This window comes from Artemia franciscana, unplaced genomic scaffold (assembly GCF_032884065.1).
Source record: "Artemia franciscana unplaced genomic scaffold, ASM3288406v1 Scaffold_4261, whole genome shotgun sequence".
NCBI classification, from domain to species: Eukaryota; Metazoa; Arthropoda; class Branchiopoda; order Anostraca; family Artemiidae; genus Artemia; species Artemia franciscana.
Window position 1 is genome coordinate 1 of NW_027064774.1, and position 23082 is coordinate 23082.

The following is a 23082-nucleotide window of genomic DNA, read 5'->3' on the forward strand; positions in this document are numbered from 1 at the left end:
CAACTTATTTTTATATATATAGTTATATATATATATATATATATATATATGTATATATATATATATATATATATATATATATATATATATATATATATATATATATTTATATATTTATATATATATATATACTAGCTGTTGGGGTGGCGCTTCGCGCCACCCCAACACCTAGTTGGTGGGGGCGCTTCGCGCCCCCCCCAAGCCCCCCCACGCGCGTAAGTCGTTACGCGCCATAATAGTTACGCGCCATTGTAGTTGTGTCCCTATGTCCCACCTGTGAATATAGATATGTATATATATATATGGTTTTAACTACGTAAAACTTGCGAATATACAACATTCTTTGCTGTCCCATTGTCTTTGCATATAAATAGATTGTCAGGTTTACCGACTCTTGAACATGCAACATATAATGGTCCATGGGAAAACAATCTGTATTCAGATCTATACCTCATGATTCTAATGATTGCCCTTGAGCTTTGTTGATGGTGATTGCTAATCGACCATTCCCTGTCCCGGTGTCCCGGTCGTCATTTACATCCCCCTGTTTCCCCCGGTGTCCCCGTTGTAGTTGTGTCCCTGTGTCCCGGTCGTCATTTATATTCCCTGTGTCCCGGGTCCCGGTCATCATTTGTATCCCGGTGTCCCGGTCTGTATATACATTCGTTTTTTAGTTTTGTTTTTCTCCTTTATTTTTTTCCTTTTTTTTCTTTTTTAGCTTATTTAGATTTTTAGATTTTTTAGTTTTTTTTATTAGTTTTTAGTTTTTATTTCTTTTTAGTTTTTTTGTCCCGGTCGTCATTTATATCCCCCTGTTTCCCCCGGTGTCCCCGTTGTAGTTGTGTCCCTGTGTCCCGGTCGTTATTTATATTCCCTGTGTCCCGGTCGTCATTTGTATCCGGTGTACCGGTCTGTATATACATTCGTTTTTTAGTTTTGTTTTTCTCCTTTATTTTTTTCCTTTTTTTTCTTTTTTAGTTTATTTAGATTTTTAGATTTTTTAGTTTTTTTATTAGTTTTTAGTTTTTTTTTCTTTTTAGTTTTTTTGTAGTTTTTACCTTCTTTTTAGTTTTGTTAATTTTTTTTTTTACTTGTGTCCTGGTCGTCATTTATACTCCCTGTGTCCCGGTGCTTTGTTGATTGCTAATCGAACATTCCTTTTGTCCTGGTCGCTTTCTCTTTGAGTGTCGTCATTTATTTTTTTCTTTTTTAGTTCTTTTAGTTTTTACCTTTTTTAGTTTTTTTTTAGTTTTTAGTTTTTTTAGTTTTTTACCTTTTTTAGTTTTTTTAGTTTTTTTAGTTTTTTAGCTTTTTTATTTTTTTTATTAGTTTTTAGTTTTTTTGTAGTTTTTGCCTTTTTTTTAGTTTTTTTAGTTTTTTAGCTTTTTTATTAGTTTTTAGTTTTTTTTGTAGTTTTTGCCTTTTTTTAGTTTTTTTAGTTTTTTAGCTTTTTTATTTTTTTTATTAGTTTTTAGTTTTTTTTGTAGTTTTTGCCTTTTTTTAGTTTTTTCAGTTTTGACGTCACCTGATCCAGTTTTTTCAGGTGACGTCACCTGATCCACGATCCACAGATCCACAGACAACTTATTTTTATATATATAGATAGTTTTTTTTTTTTACTTATGTCCTGGTCGTCATTTATACTCCCTGTGTCCCGGTGCTTTGTTGATTGCTAATCGAACATTCCTTTTGTCCTGGTCGCTTTCTCTTTGAGTGTCGTCATTTATTAGTTTTTTCCTTTTTTCTTTTTAGTTTTTTATTGGTTTTTACCTTTATTTTAGCTTATTTTTCAGTTTTTTCCTTTTTTTTAGTTTTTTTTTATTTTTTATTTTTTTTAGTTTTTTACCTTTTTTTAGTTTTTTTAGTTTTTTTAGTTTTTTAGCTTTTTTACTTTTTTTATTAGTTTTTAGTTTTTTTTTTGTAGTTTTTGCCTTTTTTTAGTTTTTTCAGTTTTTTTTTTAGTTTTTTATTGGTTTTTACCTTTATAGTTTTTTTAGTTTTTTAGCTTTTTTATTTTTTTTATTAGTTTTTAGTTTTTTTGTAGTTTTTGCCTTTTTTTAGTTTTTTCAGTTTTGACGTCACCTGATCCAGTTTTTTCAGGTGACGTCACCTGACCCATCCATCCATCCATCCACAGACAACTTATTTTTATATATATAGATATACATATATATATATATACTAGCTGTTGGGGTGGCGCTTCGCGCCACCCCAACACCTAGTTGGTGGGGGCGCTTCGCGCCCCCCCAAGCCCCCCCGCGCGCGTAAGTCGTTACGCGCCATAATAGTTACGCGCCATTGTAGTTGTGTCCCTATGTCCCACCTGTGAATATAGATATATATATATATATATATGGTTTTAACTACGTAAAACTTGCGAATATACAACATTCTTTGCTGTCCCATTGTCTTTGCATATAAATAGATTGTCAGGTTTACCGACTCTTGAACATGCAACATATAATGGTCCATGGGAAAACAATCTGTATTCAGATCTATACCTCATGATTCTAATGATTGCCCTTGAGCTTTGTTGATGGTGATTGCTAATCGACCATTCCCTGTCCCGGTGTCCCGGTCGTCATTTACATCCCCCTGTTTCCCCCGGTGTCCCCGTTGTAGTTGTGTCCCTGTGTCCCGGTCGTCATTTATATTCCCTGTGTCCCGGGTCCCGGTCATCATTTGTATCCCGGTGTGCCGGTCTGTATATACATTCGTTTTTTAGTTTTGTTTTTCTCCTTTATTTTTTTCCTTTTTTTTTTTTTTTTAGCTTATTTAGATTTTTAGATTTTTTAGTTTTTTTTATTAGTTTTTAGTTTTTATTTCTTTTTAGTTTTTTTGTCCCGGTCGTCATTTATATCCCCCTGTTTCCCCCGGTGTCCCCGTTGTAGTTGTGTCCCTGTGTCCCGGTCGTTATTTATATTCCCTGTGTCCCGGTCGTCATTTGTATCCCGGTGTACCGGTCTGTATATACATTCGTTTTTTAGTTTTGTTTTTCTCCTTTATTTTTTTCCTTTTTTTTTCTTTTTTAGTTTATTTAGATTTTTAGATTTTTTAGTTTTTTTATTAGTTTTTATTTTTTTTTTCTTTTTAGTTTTTTTGTAGTTTTTACCTTCTTTTAGTTTTGTTAATTTTTTTTTTTACTTGTGTCCTGGTCGTCATTTATACTCCCTGTGTCCCGGTGCTTTGTTGATTGCTAATCGAACATTCCTTTTGTCCTGGTCGCTTTCTCTTTGAGTGTCGTCATTTATTTTTTTCTTTTTTAGTTCTTTTAGTTTTTACCTTTTTTAGTTTTTTTTTAGTTTTTAGTTTTTTTAGTTTTTTACCTTTTTTTAGTTTTTTTAGTTTTTTTAGTTTTTTAGCTTTTTTATTTTTTTTATTAGTTTTTAGTTTTTTTGTAGTTTTTGCCTTTTTTTTAGTTTTTTTAGTTTTTTAGCTTTTTTATTAGTTTTTAGTTTTTTTTGTAGTTTTTGCCTTTTTTTAGTTTTTTTAGTTTTTTAGCTTTTTTATTTTTTTATTAGTTTTTAGTTTTTTTGTAGTTTTTGCCTTTTTTTAGTTTTTTCAGTTTTGACGTCACCTGATCCAGTTTTTTCAGGTGACGTCACCTGATCCACGATCCACAGATCCACAGACAACTTATTTTTATATATATAGATAGTTTTTTTTTTTTTACTTATGTCCTGGTCGTCATTTATACTCCCTGTGTCCCGGTGCTTTGTTGATTGCTAATCGAACATTCCTTTTGTCCTGGTCGCTTTCTCTTTTAGTGTCGTCATTTATTAGTTTTTTCCTTTTTTTTTTTAGTTTTTTATTGGTTTTTACCTTTATTTTAGCTTATTTTTCAGTTTTTTCCTTTTTTTTAGTTTTTTTTATTTTTTATTTTTTTTAGTTTTTTACCTTTTTTTTAGTTTTTTAGTTTTTTTAGTTTTTTAGCTTTTTTACTTTTTTTATTAGTTTTTAGTTTTTTTTGTAGTTTTTGCCTTTTTTTAGTTTTTTCAGTTTTTTTTTTTAGTTTTTTATTGGTTTTTACCTTTATAGTTTTTTTAGTTTTTTAGCTTTTTTATTTTTTTTATTAGTTTTTAGTTTTTTTGTAGTTTTTGCCTTTTTTTAGTTTTTTCAGTTTTGACGTCACCTAATCCAGTTTTTTCAGGTGACGTCACCTGACACATCCATCCATCCATCCACAGACAGACAGACAACTTATTTTTATATATATAGATAGCTGTTGGGGTGGCGCTTCGCGCCACCCCAACACCTAGTTGGTGGGGGCGCTTCGCGCCCCCCCCAAGCCCCCCCGCGCGCGTAAGTCGTTACGCGCCATAATAGTTACGCGCCATTGTAGTTGTGTCCCTATGTCCCACCTGTGAATATAGATAGATATATATATATATGGTTTTAACTACGTAAAACTTGCGAATATACAACATTCTTTGCTGTCCCATTGTCTTTGCATATAAATAGATTGTCAGGTTTACCGACTCTTGAACATGCAACATATAATGGTCCATGGGAAAACAATCTGTATTCAGATCTATACCTCATGATTCTAATGATTGCCCTTGAGCTTTGTTGATGGTGATTGCTAATCGACCATTCCCTGTCCCGGTGTCCCGGTCGTCATTTACATCCCCCTGTTTCCTCCGGTGTCCCCGTTGTAGTTGTGTCCCTGTGTCCCGGTCGTCATTTATATTCCCTGTGTCCCGGTCGTCATTTGTATCCCGGTGTCCCGGTCTGTATATACATTCGTTTTTTAGTTTTGTTTTTCTCCTTTATTTTTTTCCTTTTTTTTTCTTTTTTAGCTTATTTAGATTTTTAGATTTTTTAGTTTTTTTATTAGTTTTTAGTTTTTACTTATGTCCTGGTCGTCATTTATACTCCCTATGTCCCGGTGCTTTGTTGATTGCTAATCGAACATTCCTTTTGTCCTGGTCGCTTTCTCTTTGAGTGTCGTCATTTATTTTTTTCTTTTTTAGTTCTTTTAGTTTTTACCTTTTTTAGTTTTTTTAGTTTTTTAGATGAAAATTTTTTTTTAGTTTTTTCCTTTTTTTCTTTTTAGTTTTTATTGGTTTTTACCTTTATGTTAGCTTATTTTTCAGTTTTTTCCTTTTTTTTAGTTTTTTTTTATTTTTATTTTTTTTAGTTTTTTACCTTTTTTTAGTTTTTTTAGTTTTTTTAGTTTTTTTTTAGTTTTTTAGCTTTTTTACTTTTTTTATTAGTTTTTAGTTTTTTTGTAGTTTTTGCCTTTTTTTAGTTTTTTCAGTTTTTTTTTAGTTTTTTATTGGTTTTTACCTTTATTTTAGCTTATTTTTCAGTTTTTTCCTTTTTTTTAGTTTTTCTTAGTTTTTAGTTTTTTTAGTTTTTTACCTTTTTTTAGTTTTTTTAGTTTTTTAGCTTTTTTATTTTTTTATTAGTTTTTAGTTTTTTTTGTAGTTTTTGCCTTTTTTTTAGTTTTTTTAGTTTTTTAGCTTTTTTATTAGTTTTTAGTTTTTTTTGTAGTTTTTGCCTTTTTTTAGTTTGACAACTTATTTTTATATATATAGATAGTTTTTTTTTTTTACTTATGTCCTGGTCGTCATTTATACTCCCTGTGTCCCGGTGCTTTGTTGATTGCTAATCGAACATTCCTTTTGTCCTGGTCGCTTTCTCTTTGAATGTCGTCATTTATTAGTTTTTTCCTTTTTTTTCTTTTTAGTTTTTATTGGTTTTTACCTTTATTTTAGCTTATTTTTCAGTTTTTTCCTTTTTTTTAGTTTTTTTTTATTTTTTATTTTTTTTAGTTTTTTACCTTTTTTTAGTTTTTTTTAGTTTTTTTAGTTTTTTAGCTTTTTTACTTTTTTTATTAGTTTTTAGTTTTTTTTTGTAGTTTTTGCCTTTTTTTAGTTTTTTCAGTTTTTTTTTAGTTTTTTATTGGTTTTTACCTTTATAGTTTTTTTAGTTTTTTAGCTTTTTTATTTTTTTTATTAGTTTTTAGTTTTTTTTGTAGTTTTTGCCTTTTTTTAGTTTTTTCAGTTTTGACGTCACCTGATCCAGTTTTTTCAGGTGACGTCACCTGACACATCCATCCACACATCCATCCATCCATCCATCCACAGACAACTTATTTTTATATATATAGATAGATATATATATATATATATATATATATATATATATATATACTAGCTGTTGGGGTGGCGCTTCGCGCCACCCCAACACCTAGTTGGTGGGGGCGCTTCGCGCCCCCCCCAAGCCCCCCCGCGCGCGTAAGTCGTTACGCGCCATAATAGTTACGCGCCATTGTAGTTGTGTCCCTATGTCCCACCTGTGAATATAGATATATATATATATATATGGTTTTAACTACGTAAAACTTGCGAATATACAACATTCTTTGCTGTCCCATTGTCTTTGCATATAAATAGATTGTCAGGTTATCCCCCTGTTTCCCCCGGTGTCCCCGTTGTAGTTGTGTCCCTGTGTCCCGGTCGTCATTTATATTCCCTGTGTCCCGGGTCCCGGTCATCATTTGTATCCCGGTGTCCCGGTCTGTATATACATTCGTTTTTTAGTTTTGTTTTTCTCCTTTATTTTTTTCCTTTTTTTTTCTTTTTTAGCTTATTTAGATTTTTAGATTTTTTAGTTTTTTTTATTAGTTTTTAGTTTTTATTTCTTTTTAGTTTTTTTGTCCCGGTCGTCATTTATATCCCCCTGTTTCCCCCGGTGTCCCCGTTGTAGTTGTGTCCCTGTGTCCCGGTCGTTATTTATATTCCCTGTGTCCCGGTCGTCATTTGTATCCCGGTGTACCGGTCTGTATATACATTCGTTTTTTAGTTTTGTTTTTCTCCTTTATTTTTTTCCTTTTTTTTTCTTTTTTAGTTTATTTAGATTTTTAGATTTTTAGTTTTTTTATTAGTTTTTAGTTTTTTTTTCTTTTTAGTTTTTTTGTAGTTTTTACCTTCTTTTTAGTTTTGTTAATTTTTTTTTTTACTTGTGTCCTGGTCGTCATTTATACTCCCTGTGTCCCGGTGCTTTGTTGATTGCTAATCGAACATTCCTTTTGTCCTGGTCGCTTTCTCTTTGAGTGTCGTCATTTATTTTTTTCTTTTTTAGTTCTTTTAGTTTTTACCTTTTTTAGTTTTTTTTTAGTTTTTAGTTTTTTTAGTTTTTTACCTTTTTTTAGTTTTTTTAGTTTTTTAGCTTTTTTATTTTTTTTATTAGTTTTTAGTTTTTTTGTAGTTTTTGCCTTTTTTTTAGTTTTTTGTCCTGGTCGCTTTCTCTTTGAGTGTCGTCATTTATTAGTTTTTTCCTTTTTTTTTTTAGTTTTTTATTGGTTTTTACCTTTATTTTAGCTTATTTTTCAGTTTTTTCCTTTTTTTTAGTTTTTTTTTATTTTTTATTTTTTTTAGTTTTTTACCTTTTTTTAGTTTTTTTAGTTTTTTTAGTTTTTTAGCTTTTTTACTTTTTTTATTAGTTTTTAGTTTTTTTTTGTAGTTTTTGCCTTTTTTTAGTTTTTTCAGTTTTTTTTTTAGTTTTTTATTGGTTTTTACCTTTATAGTTTTTTTAGTTTTTTAGCTTTTTTATTTTTTTTATTAGTTTTTAGTTTTTTTTGTAGTTTTTGCCTTTTTTTAGTTTTTTCAGTTTTGACGTCACCTAATCCAGTTTTTTCAGGTGACGTCACCTGACACATCCATCCACACATCCATCCACACATCCATCCACAGACAACTTATTTTTATATATATAGATATATATATATCTTCTATATATATAAAAATAAGTTGTCTGTCTGTCTGTCTGTGGATGGATCAGGTGACGTCATGGAAAAAACTAAAAAAAGGCAAAAACTACAAAAAAACTAAAAACTAATAAAAAAAAATAAAAAGGCTAAAAAACTAAAAAAACTAAAAAAAGGTAAAAAACTAAAAAAAACTAAAAACTAAAAAAAAAACTAAAAAAAGGAAAAAACTGAAAAATAGAAGAGAAAAAGAAAACTAATAAAATTTTAGGCTAAAAAAGGTAAAAAACTAAAAACTAAAAAAAAACTGAAAAAACTAAAAAAAGGCAAAAACTACAAAAAAACTAAAAACTAATAAAAAAAAATAAAAAGGCTAAAAAACTAAAAAAACTAAAAAAAAACTAAAAAAAGGTAAAAAACTAAAAAAAACTAAAAACTAAAAAAAACTAAAAAAAAGGAAAAAACTGAAAAATAGAAGAGAAAAAGAAAACTAATAAAATCAAGAATAAAAATAAAAAAAAAATAAAAAGATAAAAACTAAAAAAAAAAGTAAAAAGAAAAAACGAAAAAAACTAAAAAAGCTATAAAAAAAAAGGTAAAAACCAATAAAAAACTAAAAAAAAACTAAAAAAGGTAAGAACTAAAAAAGAAAAAAATAAATGACGACACTCAAAGAGAAAGCGACCGGGACAAAAGGAATGTTCGATTAGCAATCAACAAAGCACCGGGACACGGAGTATAAATGACGACCAGGACATAAGTAAAAAAAAAAAACTAAAAAAACTAAAAAGAAGGTAAAAACTACAAAAAAACTAAAAAGAAAAAAAACCTAAAAACTAATAAAAAACTAAAAAATCTAAAAATCTAAATAAACTAAAAAAGAAAAAAGGAAAAAAATAAAGGAGAAAAACAAAACTAAAAAACGAATGTATATACAGACCGGGACACCGGGATACAAATGACGACCGGGACACAGGTAATATAAATGACCATACATAAGCCATAATGATCAGGACATAAGTAAAAAACATAAATGACGACCGGGACACAGGGACACAACTACAACGGGGACGCCGGGGGGCACAGGGGGATATAAATGACGACCGGGACAGGGAATGGTCGATTAGCAATCACCATCAACAAAGCTCAAGGGCAATCACTAGAATCATGAGGTATAGATCTGAATACGGATTGTTTTCCCATGGACCATTATATGTTGCATGTTCAAGAGTCGGTAAACCTGACAATCTATTTATATGCACAGACAATGGGACAGCAAAGAATGTTGTATATTCGCAAGTTTTACGTAGTTAAAAACATATATATAATATATCTATCTATATTCACAGGTGGGACATAGGGACACAACTACAATGGCGCGTAACTAATATGGCGCGTAACGACTTACGCGCGCGGGGGGGCTTGGGGGGGGCGCGAAGCGCCCCCACCAACTAGGTGTTGGGGTGGCGCGAAGCGCCACCCCAACAGCTAGTATATATATATATATATATATATGTATATATATATATATATATATATATATATATATATATATATATATATATATATAAATATATATATATATATATATATATATATATATATATATATATATATATATATATACTAGCTGTTGGGGTGCAAGTCGTTACGCGCCATATTAGTTACGCGCCATTGTAGTTGTGTCCCTGTGTCCCACCTGTGAATATAGATAGATATATATATATATTTTTCACTACGTAAAATATGCGAATATACAACATTCTTCGCTGTCCCATTGTCTGTGCATATAAATAGCATTTATATTCCCTGTGTCCCGGTCGTCATTTGTGTCCTGGTGTCCCAGTTTGTATTTTCTCTTTGAGTGTCCCGGTCGTCATTTATATTCCCTGTGTCCCAGTGTCCCGGTCGTCATTTGTGTCCCGGTGTCCCGGTCTGTAATTTCTATTCAAACAATCCCTGTGTCTCAGTCGTCAATTATATATCCCGCCTGTGCCCCTGGCCTCCCCGTTGTAGTTGTGTCACTGCGTCCCGGTCGTCATTTATATTCCCGGTCGTGATTTGTGTCCGGGTGTCCCAGTCTGTAATTTTTCTTTGAGGTTCCTGGTCGTCATTTATATTCCCTCTGTGTCGGTCGTCATTTGTGTCCCGGTCTGTAATTTATCTTTGAGTGTTTTTTCTTTTTAGTTTTTTTTAGTTTTTTACATTTTTTCAGTTTTTTTTTCTTCTTTATTTTTCAGCGTCACTATGAAGTACATATCGCCGAACCTTTGTTTTTTAACTTAAATCTGGTAGGCATTGATGACCTTATCCAAGTCAAAATCCCAAACCCAATCATCATCGCTATCATTTTCAGTTTTGATATGTTTTGACTCTCGCTTTCCAGATGGATTTTCATCTAACTGCGCGGTTTTGCGTTCTTTAGCCGCAAGCCTGTTTTCTTGCTGTTCTTGTGATTCCTCGGCACGCTTTCTTTTCTTACTTTCTATATCAGCTGCAAGCCTGTTTTCTTGCTGTTCTTGTGATTCCTCGGCACGCTTTCTTTTCTTACTTTCTCTATCAGCAGCAAGTTTTTTGGCATAGACTCTTTGAGCAGCTTCCTCGGCTGTTGCAATTGTAGGTTCTTCAGTCATTTTACAATTAAACATTTTTCCGTGAACGCATGTCTTAAATACCATTAATGGCGTGACCGTCATAGCAAAAATGACGACAACTAACTTCATGACGTCAGTCGACACAGAAACATGACGTCACCTGACAGACAGACTCACAGACAGACAACTTATTTTTATATGTGAAAACACTCATATAAGTACTCTCTTAAGATTATATTAAAAAAAACTAACAAGAACAATAATAAGAGAAATCTTTCTTCCATAGAAAACTAATGAGAGCAATAAAAACAAGTATTTTTAAACACTTATAAGTGAAAATACTTACATAAGCATTTTCTTAGAAATATAAAAAATAAAAAACTAATAAGGGCAATACTAATAAAAACATTTTTTTTTCATTGGAAAAGCTAGTAAGAGCAATAAAAAGCACACAACTTACCTCTCTATTTGGCATAGTAAGGTCATCAGAGGCTTCGTAGTTATAAATACCAAACAGCCCAGCTGTTTTCCCAAAACTCCAGCCAGTAATATGCACAGTGCACGTGTCTCGATAAAGGTTGCATTCCACTTTCGTTCCGCTAGAGGATTTTAACGTTATTCTATGGCCATCCAAATATATTGAAATATTTCCTTCCTAAAGTTGATAAAACAGAAACTATAACCGACTTTTTTAAAATTATAATATCAAAAGAAACTGAATTAAATCTCAACCAATAACATAGGAACGTACACCGGGGGGGGGGGGGGCTCTGGCATGTCGTGAAGTACAAAGTTTTCTTGAAATTCTTGGCATTTCGTATTCATATTATAGAATAAAAATGTTTTATTTATTACCCTCCCCCCCATTGTTTTATTATTGTCCCCCTTCACAATATTCCTGGGTAGGTACCTGCATAATCACTGCTACTCATCATGTTTTCTGACATTCACTCACTAAGACTTAAGGGCTAATTTTAATTGACGATAAACGTGTCATCACGCGGATATACGGTCCCTAAACCTAACAGGTTTAATAAAGAACGTATCAACAGTTTTAAGCATATTGGCTATCTCAGAAATTTCCCTTGATATAATTTAGGCCTAATGAGGGCTAAAATTATTATTTTAAGGGACTATAATAGCAGAAAGCGGCACATAGCTGAGGAGTGATCGGTTTTGTTCTGATTAATGGCATTCACACTTTATATTACCGTCCAAACAATATCTCAAACGATATTTTATGACCACTGGTTCGGTAAAATCACATTTAGCAAAAAATTACAAGTTATTTCAAGAAATTCAGAAAATAAATACAGCTGATACTTACTAACCAAGCTTAGTTATAGGATTAAACTTATGCATAAAGTATCCAATTATTTTATAAGAAATGTATCGGTACGTTATTAACGCTATAACGTTATTAACATTATAACGCTCCCAACTGTTTTTGTATTTAGAAAAGAAGTGTTTTATCATTGTTTATTTTGAAAACAAAGCGTCTTTATTTAACAAAATTTAATAGGTAGGGGGTTCAATTTAACTCTGGGGGATTTGTACAAAGAAAAGGAAAAAGAATATTTGGTACTTTTATTTACTAAAATGGGCAAGGTAAGCAGGTTGGGTATACAAAAGCACAGTATGGCTGGCCTTCTACCCCCCATTGGGGGGTTCCTGGCTGAAGGGTCTTGAAATGAAGATCAACACCGCGGGTTTGGACTGTAAGGGTCTAGTGCTGTATCCTTTTTTTCCTACTTCCCTTTTACTCACTAAATCAACTTAATTACAAAGCCCAAACTCAAATCTAGTAAAAATCAATATTCAAATATTTTACAGAAAAGCTTCAGCACCCCATACTCCCACAAAAACAAACCATACTAGTCAAAATCGTTACTTTTATTACTTTCAAATCAGTTTTTTTCTTTATTTCGGTCCCAAACATCTTTTTTTCATATTTGCATACACTACTAATAGTCAAAAGCCTTCCTTTTATTGAGTAAGCTGTTCATGGACAACAACCATTTCTTTGAGCAAGTACTAGGCCTCACTGATTGAAAGGCACACATTATTTAGGAAACAAAATTTTAATGACTATTTTTGAGAAATAAAAGTGTTTTTATATATTTTAAAAGTGTTCACATGACACAAAAAAGGTTCCGTCACTGTTAGGCTAGTGTTGTCAAAATTGTTAATACACAGAGGGATTGTTAAAGATTCAATCTAACAACCCAGTATCGATAGTCACTGTAGCGTTATGGAAGTACAGAGTAGAAAAAAACCACAAAATAACGCAAGGATTTACTAAAATAGGTTTGATAAATTAAACATTTCCCTTAGTTTTATGGTTTAAAAATTATCGCAATCAACCTAACGTTAGTGACGCAAAGAGTGCATTGAAAGAGTTCCAATACACACACTGGTACTATTCCTACTGTCCAACTGGTGAAAAAAAGTTATGTGAAGTAAACTTTTTTCTGTGCATTTACGATTTATTTTTCGCTACCCAGAATAATTTTAATACGTCACAATACTGGGTCGCACCCCACACTTTGGGAAACACTGGAGATAGATACAATGGTTTTGCTAGGAAATACTAGATAGCGTTAACATATTTTTTTCAGATATCATCTTGAGATTCCCCCTGATAAGTTTCTTATACCCTTTACCTCTTTAGGCTAATGCTTTCTCTGAAATTTTCCTCTGGCTTTCAATTTCGAACCTCTTACCTCATAAGGCAGCTCTACTCTTTTGCCATCAACCACGACCTTAGAAGAGGTAATTTCTAGATGATGTCCATTGCTGATAACGCTTAAAGATTTTTTCGTAAATTTTCCAGAGCTGCCTTCATAGTTAACAACCACTGAAAAATTTCCGTCAGCAAAATCATTAACAAGGAGATAGCTGCATTCACCAGCAAATTCAAAATATTTTCGATCGAAGGTCATGTAATGTTGATTTCCTGAAAAAAGAGGGGAAAAATACGGAATAAGAGAGAAAAAAAATAAGAGAGGAATAAGAGAGAAAAGGAATATTGAGAGGAATATATAGAAAAAATATTATCGTGGTATTTGACAAAAATATATCTTCGGTCGAAATATTCGGACAAAAATATTTTCGGTCGAAGGTCATGTAATGTTGATTTCCTGAAAAAAAGAGGGAAAAATACGGAATAAGAGAGAAAAAAAATAAGAGAGGAATAAGAGAGAAAAGGAATATTGAGAGGAATATATAGAAAAAATATTATCGTGGTATTTGACAAAAATATATCTTCGGTCGAAATATTCGGACAAAAATATTTTCGGTCGAAGGTCATGTAATGTTGATTTCCTGAAAAAAAGAGGGAAAAATACGGAATAAGAGAGAAAAAATAAGAGAGGAATAAGAGAGAAAAGGAATATTGAGAGGAATATATAGAAAAAATATTATCGTGGTATTTGACAAAAATATATCTTCGGTCGAAATATTCGGACAAAAACATTTTCGGTCGAAGGTCATGTAATGTTGATTTCCTGAAAAAAGAGGGAAAAATACGGAATAAGAGAGAAAAAAAATAAGAGAGGAATAAGAGAGAAAAGGAATATTGAGAGGAATATATAGAAAAAATATTATCGTGGTATTTGACAAAAATATATCTTCGGTCGAAATATTCGGACAAAAGTATTTTCGGTCGAAGGTCATGTAATGTTGATTTCCTGAAAAAAAGAGGGAAAAATACGGAATAAGAGAGAAAAAAATAAGAGAGGAATAAGAGAGAAAAGGAATATTGAGAGGAATATATAGAAAAAATATTATCGTGGTATTTGACAAAAATATATCTATACCGTACAGTGTAAGAACACGTTGCAGTAACGAGAACGAGGTAGCGATCCTCCTAACGAGACAATTTTGTCTAGCATTTTATATAAGGACCAGAGAACCGGGCTTGCAAAGCGAATCTTAAATACAAAAAAGGTGACCGGTATATTCACCCTCTCCATGGCAAACTGTCCCTTGAAAAATTCCTCTAAGATACAAAATTGAACAGCCAAAGGGGAAATAAGACAAATGATTTCTTACCACACTACCTTTCCATTCATAGAATTTAACAAATCGAAATAAAGAGGGAAAATGGATATAATATTTAATAATATAATATAATGGATATAATAGCTGCGTTATTCTAATGTTGGATCTGCACTATGATGTGCAGCTGTGCTATGATCAATCTGACTCTTGAAAAGGGCACTAGAACTTCTAATTACCAATCCAATGAGTCTCCTCCAAAGCATATACGACCACCCTTTCTATAAGAACCGTATTTTATCTCCCGTATGAACAAATATTCATTGAAGCTTATATGTTTACTTTATTTGATTCGATATACATAAGACTGAGTCAACTTGCCTGGTTTTTTCTTAGAGAATATTCATCGAAAATATTCAAAATAAGAATTTATTCTCAATAACTTACTCATGATAATATATTCAAAATGATAAAACAACCATGACAAGGTGTTTATAAAAAAAAGTATTCAAAATTATAAAATGTGGAAGATAAAAACGGAAGATAAAAACGGAGCTTTAAAAACAAGACTGATAAGAAAACAAAAGTGAAAAGCCCTGAGAACAACCAATAAGAAACAACAATTCTCAACATAGAAACTGTATGAAACATTGGTCCAAATACGGCCACTTTAAGTTTGGGGAAAACGCAAATTATTGTACGGTAGAAGAGGATTCTTTAGTGGGGTTATGGAGGGCGCAGGAATGAGAATGTTTTTTTCCATCGAGAACAGTATCAATGGCTAACGCGTGTTTTTATGGTCGTCCCAACTTACTCCATATGCATCAAGACCTATTGGAATAAGGTTTATTTTCGTTTTGATATTATTATATAGAGATTTAACTGTTGTGTCTAGTCTGTGATCTATTTGATATTTAAAATAAAAAGAAATAAATGGAATCTTAATTAAGTATTTTGACCGATCTTATCCTATTTTTGTTTTTCCTGTGTTTTTGAGCTTGACTCTAAAGTGCGAATTTGGCCTATCCGAGCATGTGATAGGCATCTTTGGAAATAAGATTTGCCTTATCTAAAGTATTACTAGCCTACGCACTGTTGTTAGTTACCTGCAATCATAGCATGGCTTCCAAAAGGAGGAACTACATTTTTCCAGGCAATGTCTGGCCGAAAGCGAGCTACTTGATCTAAAAAGTGAAACTGGTGATCACTGAAGTCAATGTAGTCCAACAACTGATTCGTCGTTAAATGGGCTTTCTTATACACAGGCAGAGTTTTAAAATCTGGTAAATCCTAAAAAAAAGAACATAAGACGAAATCCTATTTTCACTGAATAAAAACTATACTTAGAAATGAACGGTGCTTCTCTGTGGAAAATAATGATTCCAGTGTCAGTAAAAAACAACCATCAGCACCATCTAGCATTTGGCGACAATTGGCATTTTTTGAAGCTTTGTAATCGTTTTTCTGCCAGCAACTAAGATCAGAAATTCATTCTTACACTAATTTTAGCAACTACAAAATTAAATTATCTACTCTTATTATTATACTAAAAAATGCTAAGCGTCGCCAAACACTAGATGTCGTTGAGGTTTTTTTGTCGGCACTAGCCCCAGTTCTCACTCTTGTAAGTGACACATACTCTTAGGTGGTACTAATAAACAGCATTTCTACGACTACAATTTACACATTTTGATTTTTAAAGCACCGTAAATCACCAGTCCTTGATTTCAAAAAGCATGGTAACAGAAAATTGTTAAATTTCACATAAGAAAATAACAATAATAAAAAATTAACTATTCATGCTTGTTCTTAAGTTTTAAACACAAATCTGAACGTGCTTCCTCGAGAGTGACTAATTACATCTAACTATACAAATTACACCCAAACTGTCTTCAACAACTATTTACACACTTAGGAGTCGTGACGGCTTTGGTACTGAATATCTACCACGATTGGTCCTATTGTTCTATCCATTGGATTGATATACTAAAAACTTAACTAGTCCACAGGTTTCTACCCCTCGGGTTTCTACCATCCATAGGACCTGGGGATGCCATTTTACATAGCCTGTGGCACACTCACAAATACTTATTGGAATCCCGATAATCCCAAGACATAAACTTTGACTGGTCCACGGGTTTCTACCTCTCTCCCTGGATCAACCAGAATAAGACTAACCATCCATGGGACCTGGGGAAGCCCTTTTAGATTACATGTGGCACACTCATAAATACTTATTGGAATCCCGACAATCCCAAGACATAAACTTTTCCTTTCTTCTGACGCTTGAACATCCAGAACTAGGACAGAGGTAGGATTGAGAAGAGGTAGAGGTAGAGGAAGAGGATAGAAGAGGTAGAGGTAGGATTTTTCACAGGAGCAAGCTCAAAAGGCTATATTTGTTTTGGTCTTCTTTGCTATTCCTTAACAGGACCGCAAAAGAAAATAATTCTGAGATTTATACTGTTTCTTTTTTTTGGGGGGGGGGGGAGTGAGGGAAATCACCTTTTATGTGCGAATAAAAAACTACCATCAAATAAATGGAGAGCAAGAACATGAAAATAAGAGAAGAGCCATACGTGCTAAATAAGCATAACTATAACTACCGACAACTCATTTTACTTGAACATAACTGAGAGAAAAACAGAAGAAATTAAGCACAAAAATAAGGAAAAAAGGAAAATTCATGAAAAAGCTAATGAAAAAAAATACAAATAATATACCTATCTAACAAGAAAAGATACCATAACAGGAATAAGCTTTAAAATACTTCCTAGTACCGTCCCCCTTCCGCCTTCTCTTTCATAATTTTTATTCATAGTCTTTAAAATTCTTTCTCTCTCAGAATTATAATTCCATGTTTCTTTTTCACAACTTGCGTATCCAAAAAAAAATCTAATTGCCTGATAATAATTGCGAGGGGGAACAGGCTGATATTACTGACTAAACCATAAAAGAAGCTCCCTATAGAGGCTTCAACATTAGGCATATTTTGAAAGAAGGAGGAATAATTCAAACTTCCCAGATGCATCATGTTGATCAATTTCATATAGCTTCTTATGGTTTTTTTTTATTTATTTATTTTTTTTTTTTTTTTTTTTTTTTTTTTTTTTTTTTTTTTTTTTACAAATGCCCCTAACCACAGGAAAAAGCTTGCATATGTTTCTACCCAAATTGAGCGGTCTTTTATACCTTCAATGTTTTCCATTCCATGGGTAGACGGAGGGATGCTTCAAACTTTCCTTTATGCAAAGCAGACACCATCATGTTGTTCAAGCTGATATCGCCCGCTGCACCCTTCATTTCGTCTGATAGTGCTAACATAAAGTTGTCCACATTTCGAAGAAAATTCCGAAGACTTTCTTTAAGTTCTTCTTTTAACTCTAAAACGGAGTATACGTTGTCAACCTAAAAAAAGTGTAATAAACAAAGTGGTAAATTGTTACGTTAGGTAAGCAGGGTGATAGTCTATATGTGGCCTTTTTAGATTTGAAGGGGGTATTCACAAATGTTAGAAGGAATCTATGAATGATATATTTTTAGAGTTTCTCTATGATACTCCTCTATGAGCGCCCCACTAGAAAAAAAAAATTACCTAAAAAAAAGTGGTAATAAACAAAGTGGTAAATTGTTACGTTAGGTAAGCAGGGTGATAGTCTATATGTGGCCTTTTTAGATTTGAAGTGGGTATTCACAAATGTAAGAAGGAATCTATGAATGATATATTTTTAGAGTTTCTCTATAATACTCCTCTATGAGCGCCCCACTAGACCGCCCCACTCCTCTCTATGAGCGCCCCACTCCACTCTATGAGCGCCCCACTCCACTCTATGAGCGCCCCACTCCAATCTATGAGCACCCCACTCCTCTCTATGAGCGCCCCACTCCACTCTATGAGCGCCCCACTGGCAGCGGAAAAAAAAGAGAAAAAAGAGGACAGATTACTCCTAGTCATGCAAAAAACTGATTTTCTTTTTCATTCAAGCCACAAGACCGTAAGTTTCCTGTATAGGGTTTTTGGCCATGGAAATTCCAATGGCTTACTTTTTGTTTCAATCCGATGCCATTTTCTAGAGATTTCGGGCTGTTTTTCAGAAATCCCATTAATTTGATTTCAAAATAGCATTTAATTATTAAGACTAAATTTAGATAATAAATACCATTCCTGAATCAGCTAGAAATTATATTTTTTTCTAACTTGCAAGCTTTTTTTAAAACGGATCTTTTAATTTTTGGTTACTATGGACCGAGGTTCGTCCTTTACTAGGTTGCAGGCAACCACGATTATTTTACCGTATCAGTTTACTAGGCTATTGATTCGAGCGTATAACATAAAAAAGTTTGTGATAAAAATAGTAGAAAAGTTCTCTGAGATGATTTAGTCGTATGGGTGAAACAGGATGTCCTCTCTTAATTTATTTTTACTTAAAAGGATGTCCTTCCGCACTTAATTTCAATTTTTTTGAATAACTTGCCAGCCTTTTTATATGCAAATGGAATACCTATAGGCCTACTGATAATTGACCTATGCAAATTGTGTGGGTTAATGTTTGTATATAGCTTTAGTGACAGAATCACGGGATAAACTTCAGAACCCGAAAGATAGGACACGCGTGTATTTAGAGAAGAAGCGCTTAACTGCGGTTGTAAAGAACTGGCTGTTGGTGATATTAAGGAGAGGAGGAAGAGTGATAGATGATAGGAACAGGTTTTCACAGAAAAAAAAACAAAAAAAGAAAACACATATACACTACGAAAAAAAAGAATACACACTATTGAAAACAAAACATAAACACTAACTAAAAGTCAAGTCTCTTCGTGCGGGATACAAATCTGTTTACAATAGTCGGAACTCTATTATTTCTAATTATCAATGATAAAGGAAATGGCACATATATTTCATATTTACTTAATTCGAACTCCATTACTATACGTGCTCTACAATAAACAGGGCAACAGTCTGGAAGTGAAAGAAGAGTTTACATATTTGGTTGTAGTTTGACAACAAAAGGTAGGTTTGGTAAAAATATAGAGATAAGTTTTGCAATAGGAAAGCGAGCATCTTATGTCATGACTGTGAGCCAGGTAGCCAATATTAGTGATATAAAGATGCATAAACGAAAGTTTCTTATTAAAATAGTTCAGGCTACGGAGTACGCGTGGGGATTTTCGAGACATAAAATTGCTACTAAGTTGGAAAGCATTCGGGTACAGCATAAAAAAAAAAATTCCTGGGGTAAATAGATTTGCTAATAATTTGGTAATTCACAGATTTGACATCATTGAGAAGTAGAAGACTGGTAACTATGATTAGGTTTTAGAAAAAGGTCCTGTGAGAATAAGGATGTTGGGTGACTCAGTCATAATGCTGGATGATTGTGGTCTGAGCAGGCTAGGGAATGAAAGTGCGAGTTTAGGCGTGGATATCAATGTGGTAGCGGTAAGCATGATGGAATGCCACGGGACCAGGAGATTTAAATGTAAAACCCGGTCGTAAAACCCAGAAACAGTAAAACCCGGTCACTAGATATGTATACACAGGTCAGACAGGCGTGGGGGGGGGCGATTTATTTTAGGGTAGGAGTGTGGAGGAATGAGTTGATTTTTTTTTAGTATGAGAGCGACTGAGTTACCACTTAGGGAAAAAAGAAAGTAAATGGGTCCGTTGAGGCAGAAAAACGGCCCTTACTTTTACCCAATGTGTGGGAGTACCGGGGGAAATCTTTTACTCTTTGTAGGGGAGGGCCAAAAACTGGTAAGAATTTTTTAGGGATTGATTTATTGAAAACAATAATTTGATAAGAATACTGAGAAAAAATTAACTTGGGGAAATTCGAAAGTTGAATACTTTCTTTGCAGAAAAGAGTTACTTGTCCAAGTTGGAAGTTTCAGTAAATACTTTACAAATTTAAAGTAAAGGAGATGAACTTGCTTTCTCTTGCCTCAATTAAGGAAAGACCAAAGAGGACCAAGGGCAAGTAAGTGAGGAACTGTTAGGCTATTATATAACTGAAAACGGTGAACTCTACTTAGATACGAAACGTTTGAAGCCAGGGAGGCATACGCAGCCCGTATCTTACTGGCATAATTTTTAATTGCCAGGTTTACAGTTTCTTTCAGATTTGCTCCTATAGGCATGTCCAGGTAAGTAAGGCTGCTAGCAAAAGGAGCCTCAGAGCCGGATAGACTTGTTGAGTTTCTATTCCCTTTATAGTTGAATGGTAGAACAACTGTTTTATCAGTATTAAAGCTCAAACCAATGTGTTCGTACTCTTCTTGGAGAAAATCAAAGGTTGAAGAGCCTCCTTGAAAAGTGCAGGAAAAGTTTAGTAGGTCATCCGCAAACGTAACTAACGAAAGATAACGAAACGTAACCAACTCCTTTGAAGATAAATGTACAGTTCAACTTATCCGGAGCACCGGTAACACAATTATTAAACAAAACTGGAGAACTCCTTGGCGTACACCTTTTAGAATCAGAAATAGTTGACTACCATCTTTAATTCCAGCCTTCAGATTTCTATACATGTATCTTAAACAAGTAATTACCGCAGCATCGCTACCTTTCAAAAGGACCTCAAACAAACACAAGTCAAAAGCTCTTGGAATATCAAGTGCCCACAAGACCAAGAAATCAGCTTTTTCTCCAATATCCTTCACCACATTTATAAGCAGAAAGAAAGCATGCTTTCTATCTAAGATACCTGGTACCCAAACTGACGAGGAGATTTATGTTGCATTGCATTTATTTATTGCTTTTTTTGTGATATATATAAAGAATTGTCATTTGTTGGTTAATATTAATAAAATCATTATTATTATTATTAGGTACTGTAATGCCGTGATTAAACAAAAACAGGAAAAACTGATCTTTTTGCTCAGACACAGAAATTGAGGTTAATAAATTAATCAGTGCTATCAAAGCCGTTTTTATCTCTGTATATCAAAAGGAGAATATCAAAATTATCAAAAGAGCAATTTAGTAATTTTTCCTTGTACACCTGGTGTCTGTAGGAGAGGGTTCACTGGAGGATGTTTGGAGAAGGGGGTTATAAAAAAACTCCTTAAAGTAAAAAGCTAGCAAATTAAACAGCTTTTAAAGTAAAGTTGTGTCTCTTTGACGCCGATTAATTATCTTTAAATAGTGAAAAATTTGAATTTAAAAGAAGGAACTTAAAATTGAAGATAAAAATAAGAGAGCACTAGATACATACACAATTATTTCCAAAAGTTCAGCTATCCATGTCAATGCGTCGACCTGCTTTGAGCTACCCTTATTTTAGTTACTTTGAGCTTATTTTATTCAAATTTGGATTTCACTTAGAGACTAAAAATTATATTTTCACCCTTCCCCCTTTTTTTCGGGCACTCTATTTTAAAAAATATATATTCTGTGATGTTGCTTCGCTGCTTTTGTGAGCTGAAATGGATTCAAGAGTAAAGGTAAATAAAATGATAACCCTGCATTTATTCTTTCGCTCTTTGAAGCTCAACTCATGGCACTCAAATGGGAGTCAATCAACTTTAACTTCAGCTTCATATGTACCTAAAAAACTGTCCCCTTTACCATCGTCAGAAATTGCCATCGTATTTATCATTTGTTTTCATCCATCCTTTGAATCGCTTATCTTTAAGATTTACAGATAACAGGGCAAACTTACTATTTTGTCAACCTTCACCCCTCCCCTTATGGCAGAAAATATAAATGGGTTTTGAACAACAATGGTACCATACTACAATTTATTTAATGCAAAAAAAATACGTTCTTCGAATTTTTTAACCAAGTTACGGATGGCCCTAAGAACGATAAATACACACACAAAAATTTAAACAGCTTACCTCAATGAAAATACGATCAATTAAAGTGGAGAAAAAAGCCACAGGTGGCACTTGCCACCCTAAGAAATTTATCGGCCCTAAGAACGATAAATACATACATAAAAACATGAATAGCTTACCTCAATGAAAAGACGATCAATTAAAGTTGAGAAATAAGCCACAGGTGGCACTTGCTTGGCTAGGTCATACTGACCTTTGATCAACTGGACAGCGGCTCTTACATATGGTTGATATTTTCCAGTCAACTCTTTAAATCTTTCAGATTCCGTATTGGACAAACTAAAAATATAACTTAACTATATTCATATAGTGATATATCAATAGCTATATTTATAACTAACAATTTAAACTATTTAGATACATAATGTAGACAAGTATATCATAAATATGACAAAAAATGATCACAGCTGAAGAACGGTAGTTACTTCCAGTATTTAAATGAGCCATTGAGGATTTAATCTGGCCAAAGCCTAATTTTTTACATCATATTTTTGATTTTGTTTATTTTGTACGTCAAAGCACATGGTTGACGTATAGTTATAAAATGACTTTTCACTGTGACGTAAAACCAATGAAGTAATAAGTGACGCTTATAAAGTGAAGTGATTTTATTATTTCCCTAACGAAAGTAAAACAGTTCAAAATAGGGATGATACCTTTTTATTGACAGTGAAATATAAAATTATTTAACTGGATATTTCGAACACATATACAGTGTTCATCATCAGCAGTAAAACTGCTGTAAAAGCAGCAACAGCAAAACAGCAGTAAAAGAGTTTTACTGCTGATGATGAACACTGTATATGTGTTCGAAATATCCAGTTAAATAATTTTATATTTCACTGTCAATAAAAAGGTATCATCCCTATTTTGAACTGTTTTACTTTCGTCATGGAAAGGCAGTGTGGTCTTCGAAGTTATCTAAATTATTTCCCT

The 23082-nt window shown here is 32.8% G+C and overlaps 1 protein-coding gene and 1 long non-coding RNA gene across 2 annotated transcripts; both read right to left on the bottom strand.

Annotated features, from left to right (window-relative positions):
- Nucleotides 1–2713: 2713 nt before the first annotated feature.
- Nucleotides 2714–6148, bottom strand: LOC136043276 (uncharacterized). Its single transcript, XR_010621580.1, has 2 exons — nt 4852–6148; nt 2714–3282 (listed from the first exon to the last, which is right to left on the bottom strand). It is a non-coding gene; the product is annotated as an uncharacterized LOC136043276 (long non-coding RNA).
- Nucleotides 6149–10651: 4503 nt separating this feature from the next.
- On the bottom strand, nt 10652–22425 carry LOC136043277 (uncharacterized; the record flags this gene model as incomplete). Its single annotated transcript, XM_065728206.1, has 5 exons — nt 10652–10963; nt 13032–13264; nt 15414–15597; nt 17500–17715; nt 22266–22425. Coding segments are annotated over 5 exons (1090 nt in total), but the record flags the coding sequence as incomplete, so codon positions are not given.
- Between the last annotated feature and the right edge of the window lie 657 nt (nt 22426–23082).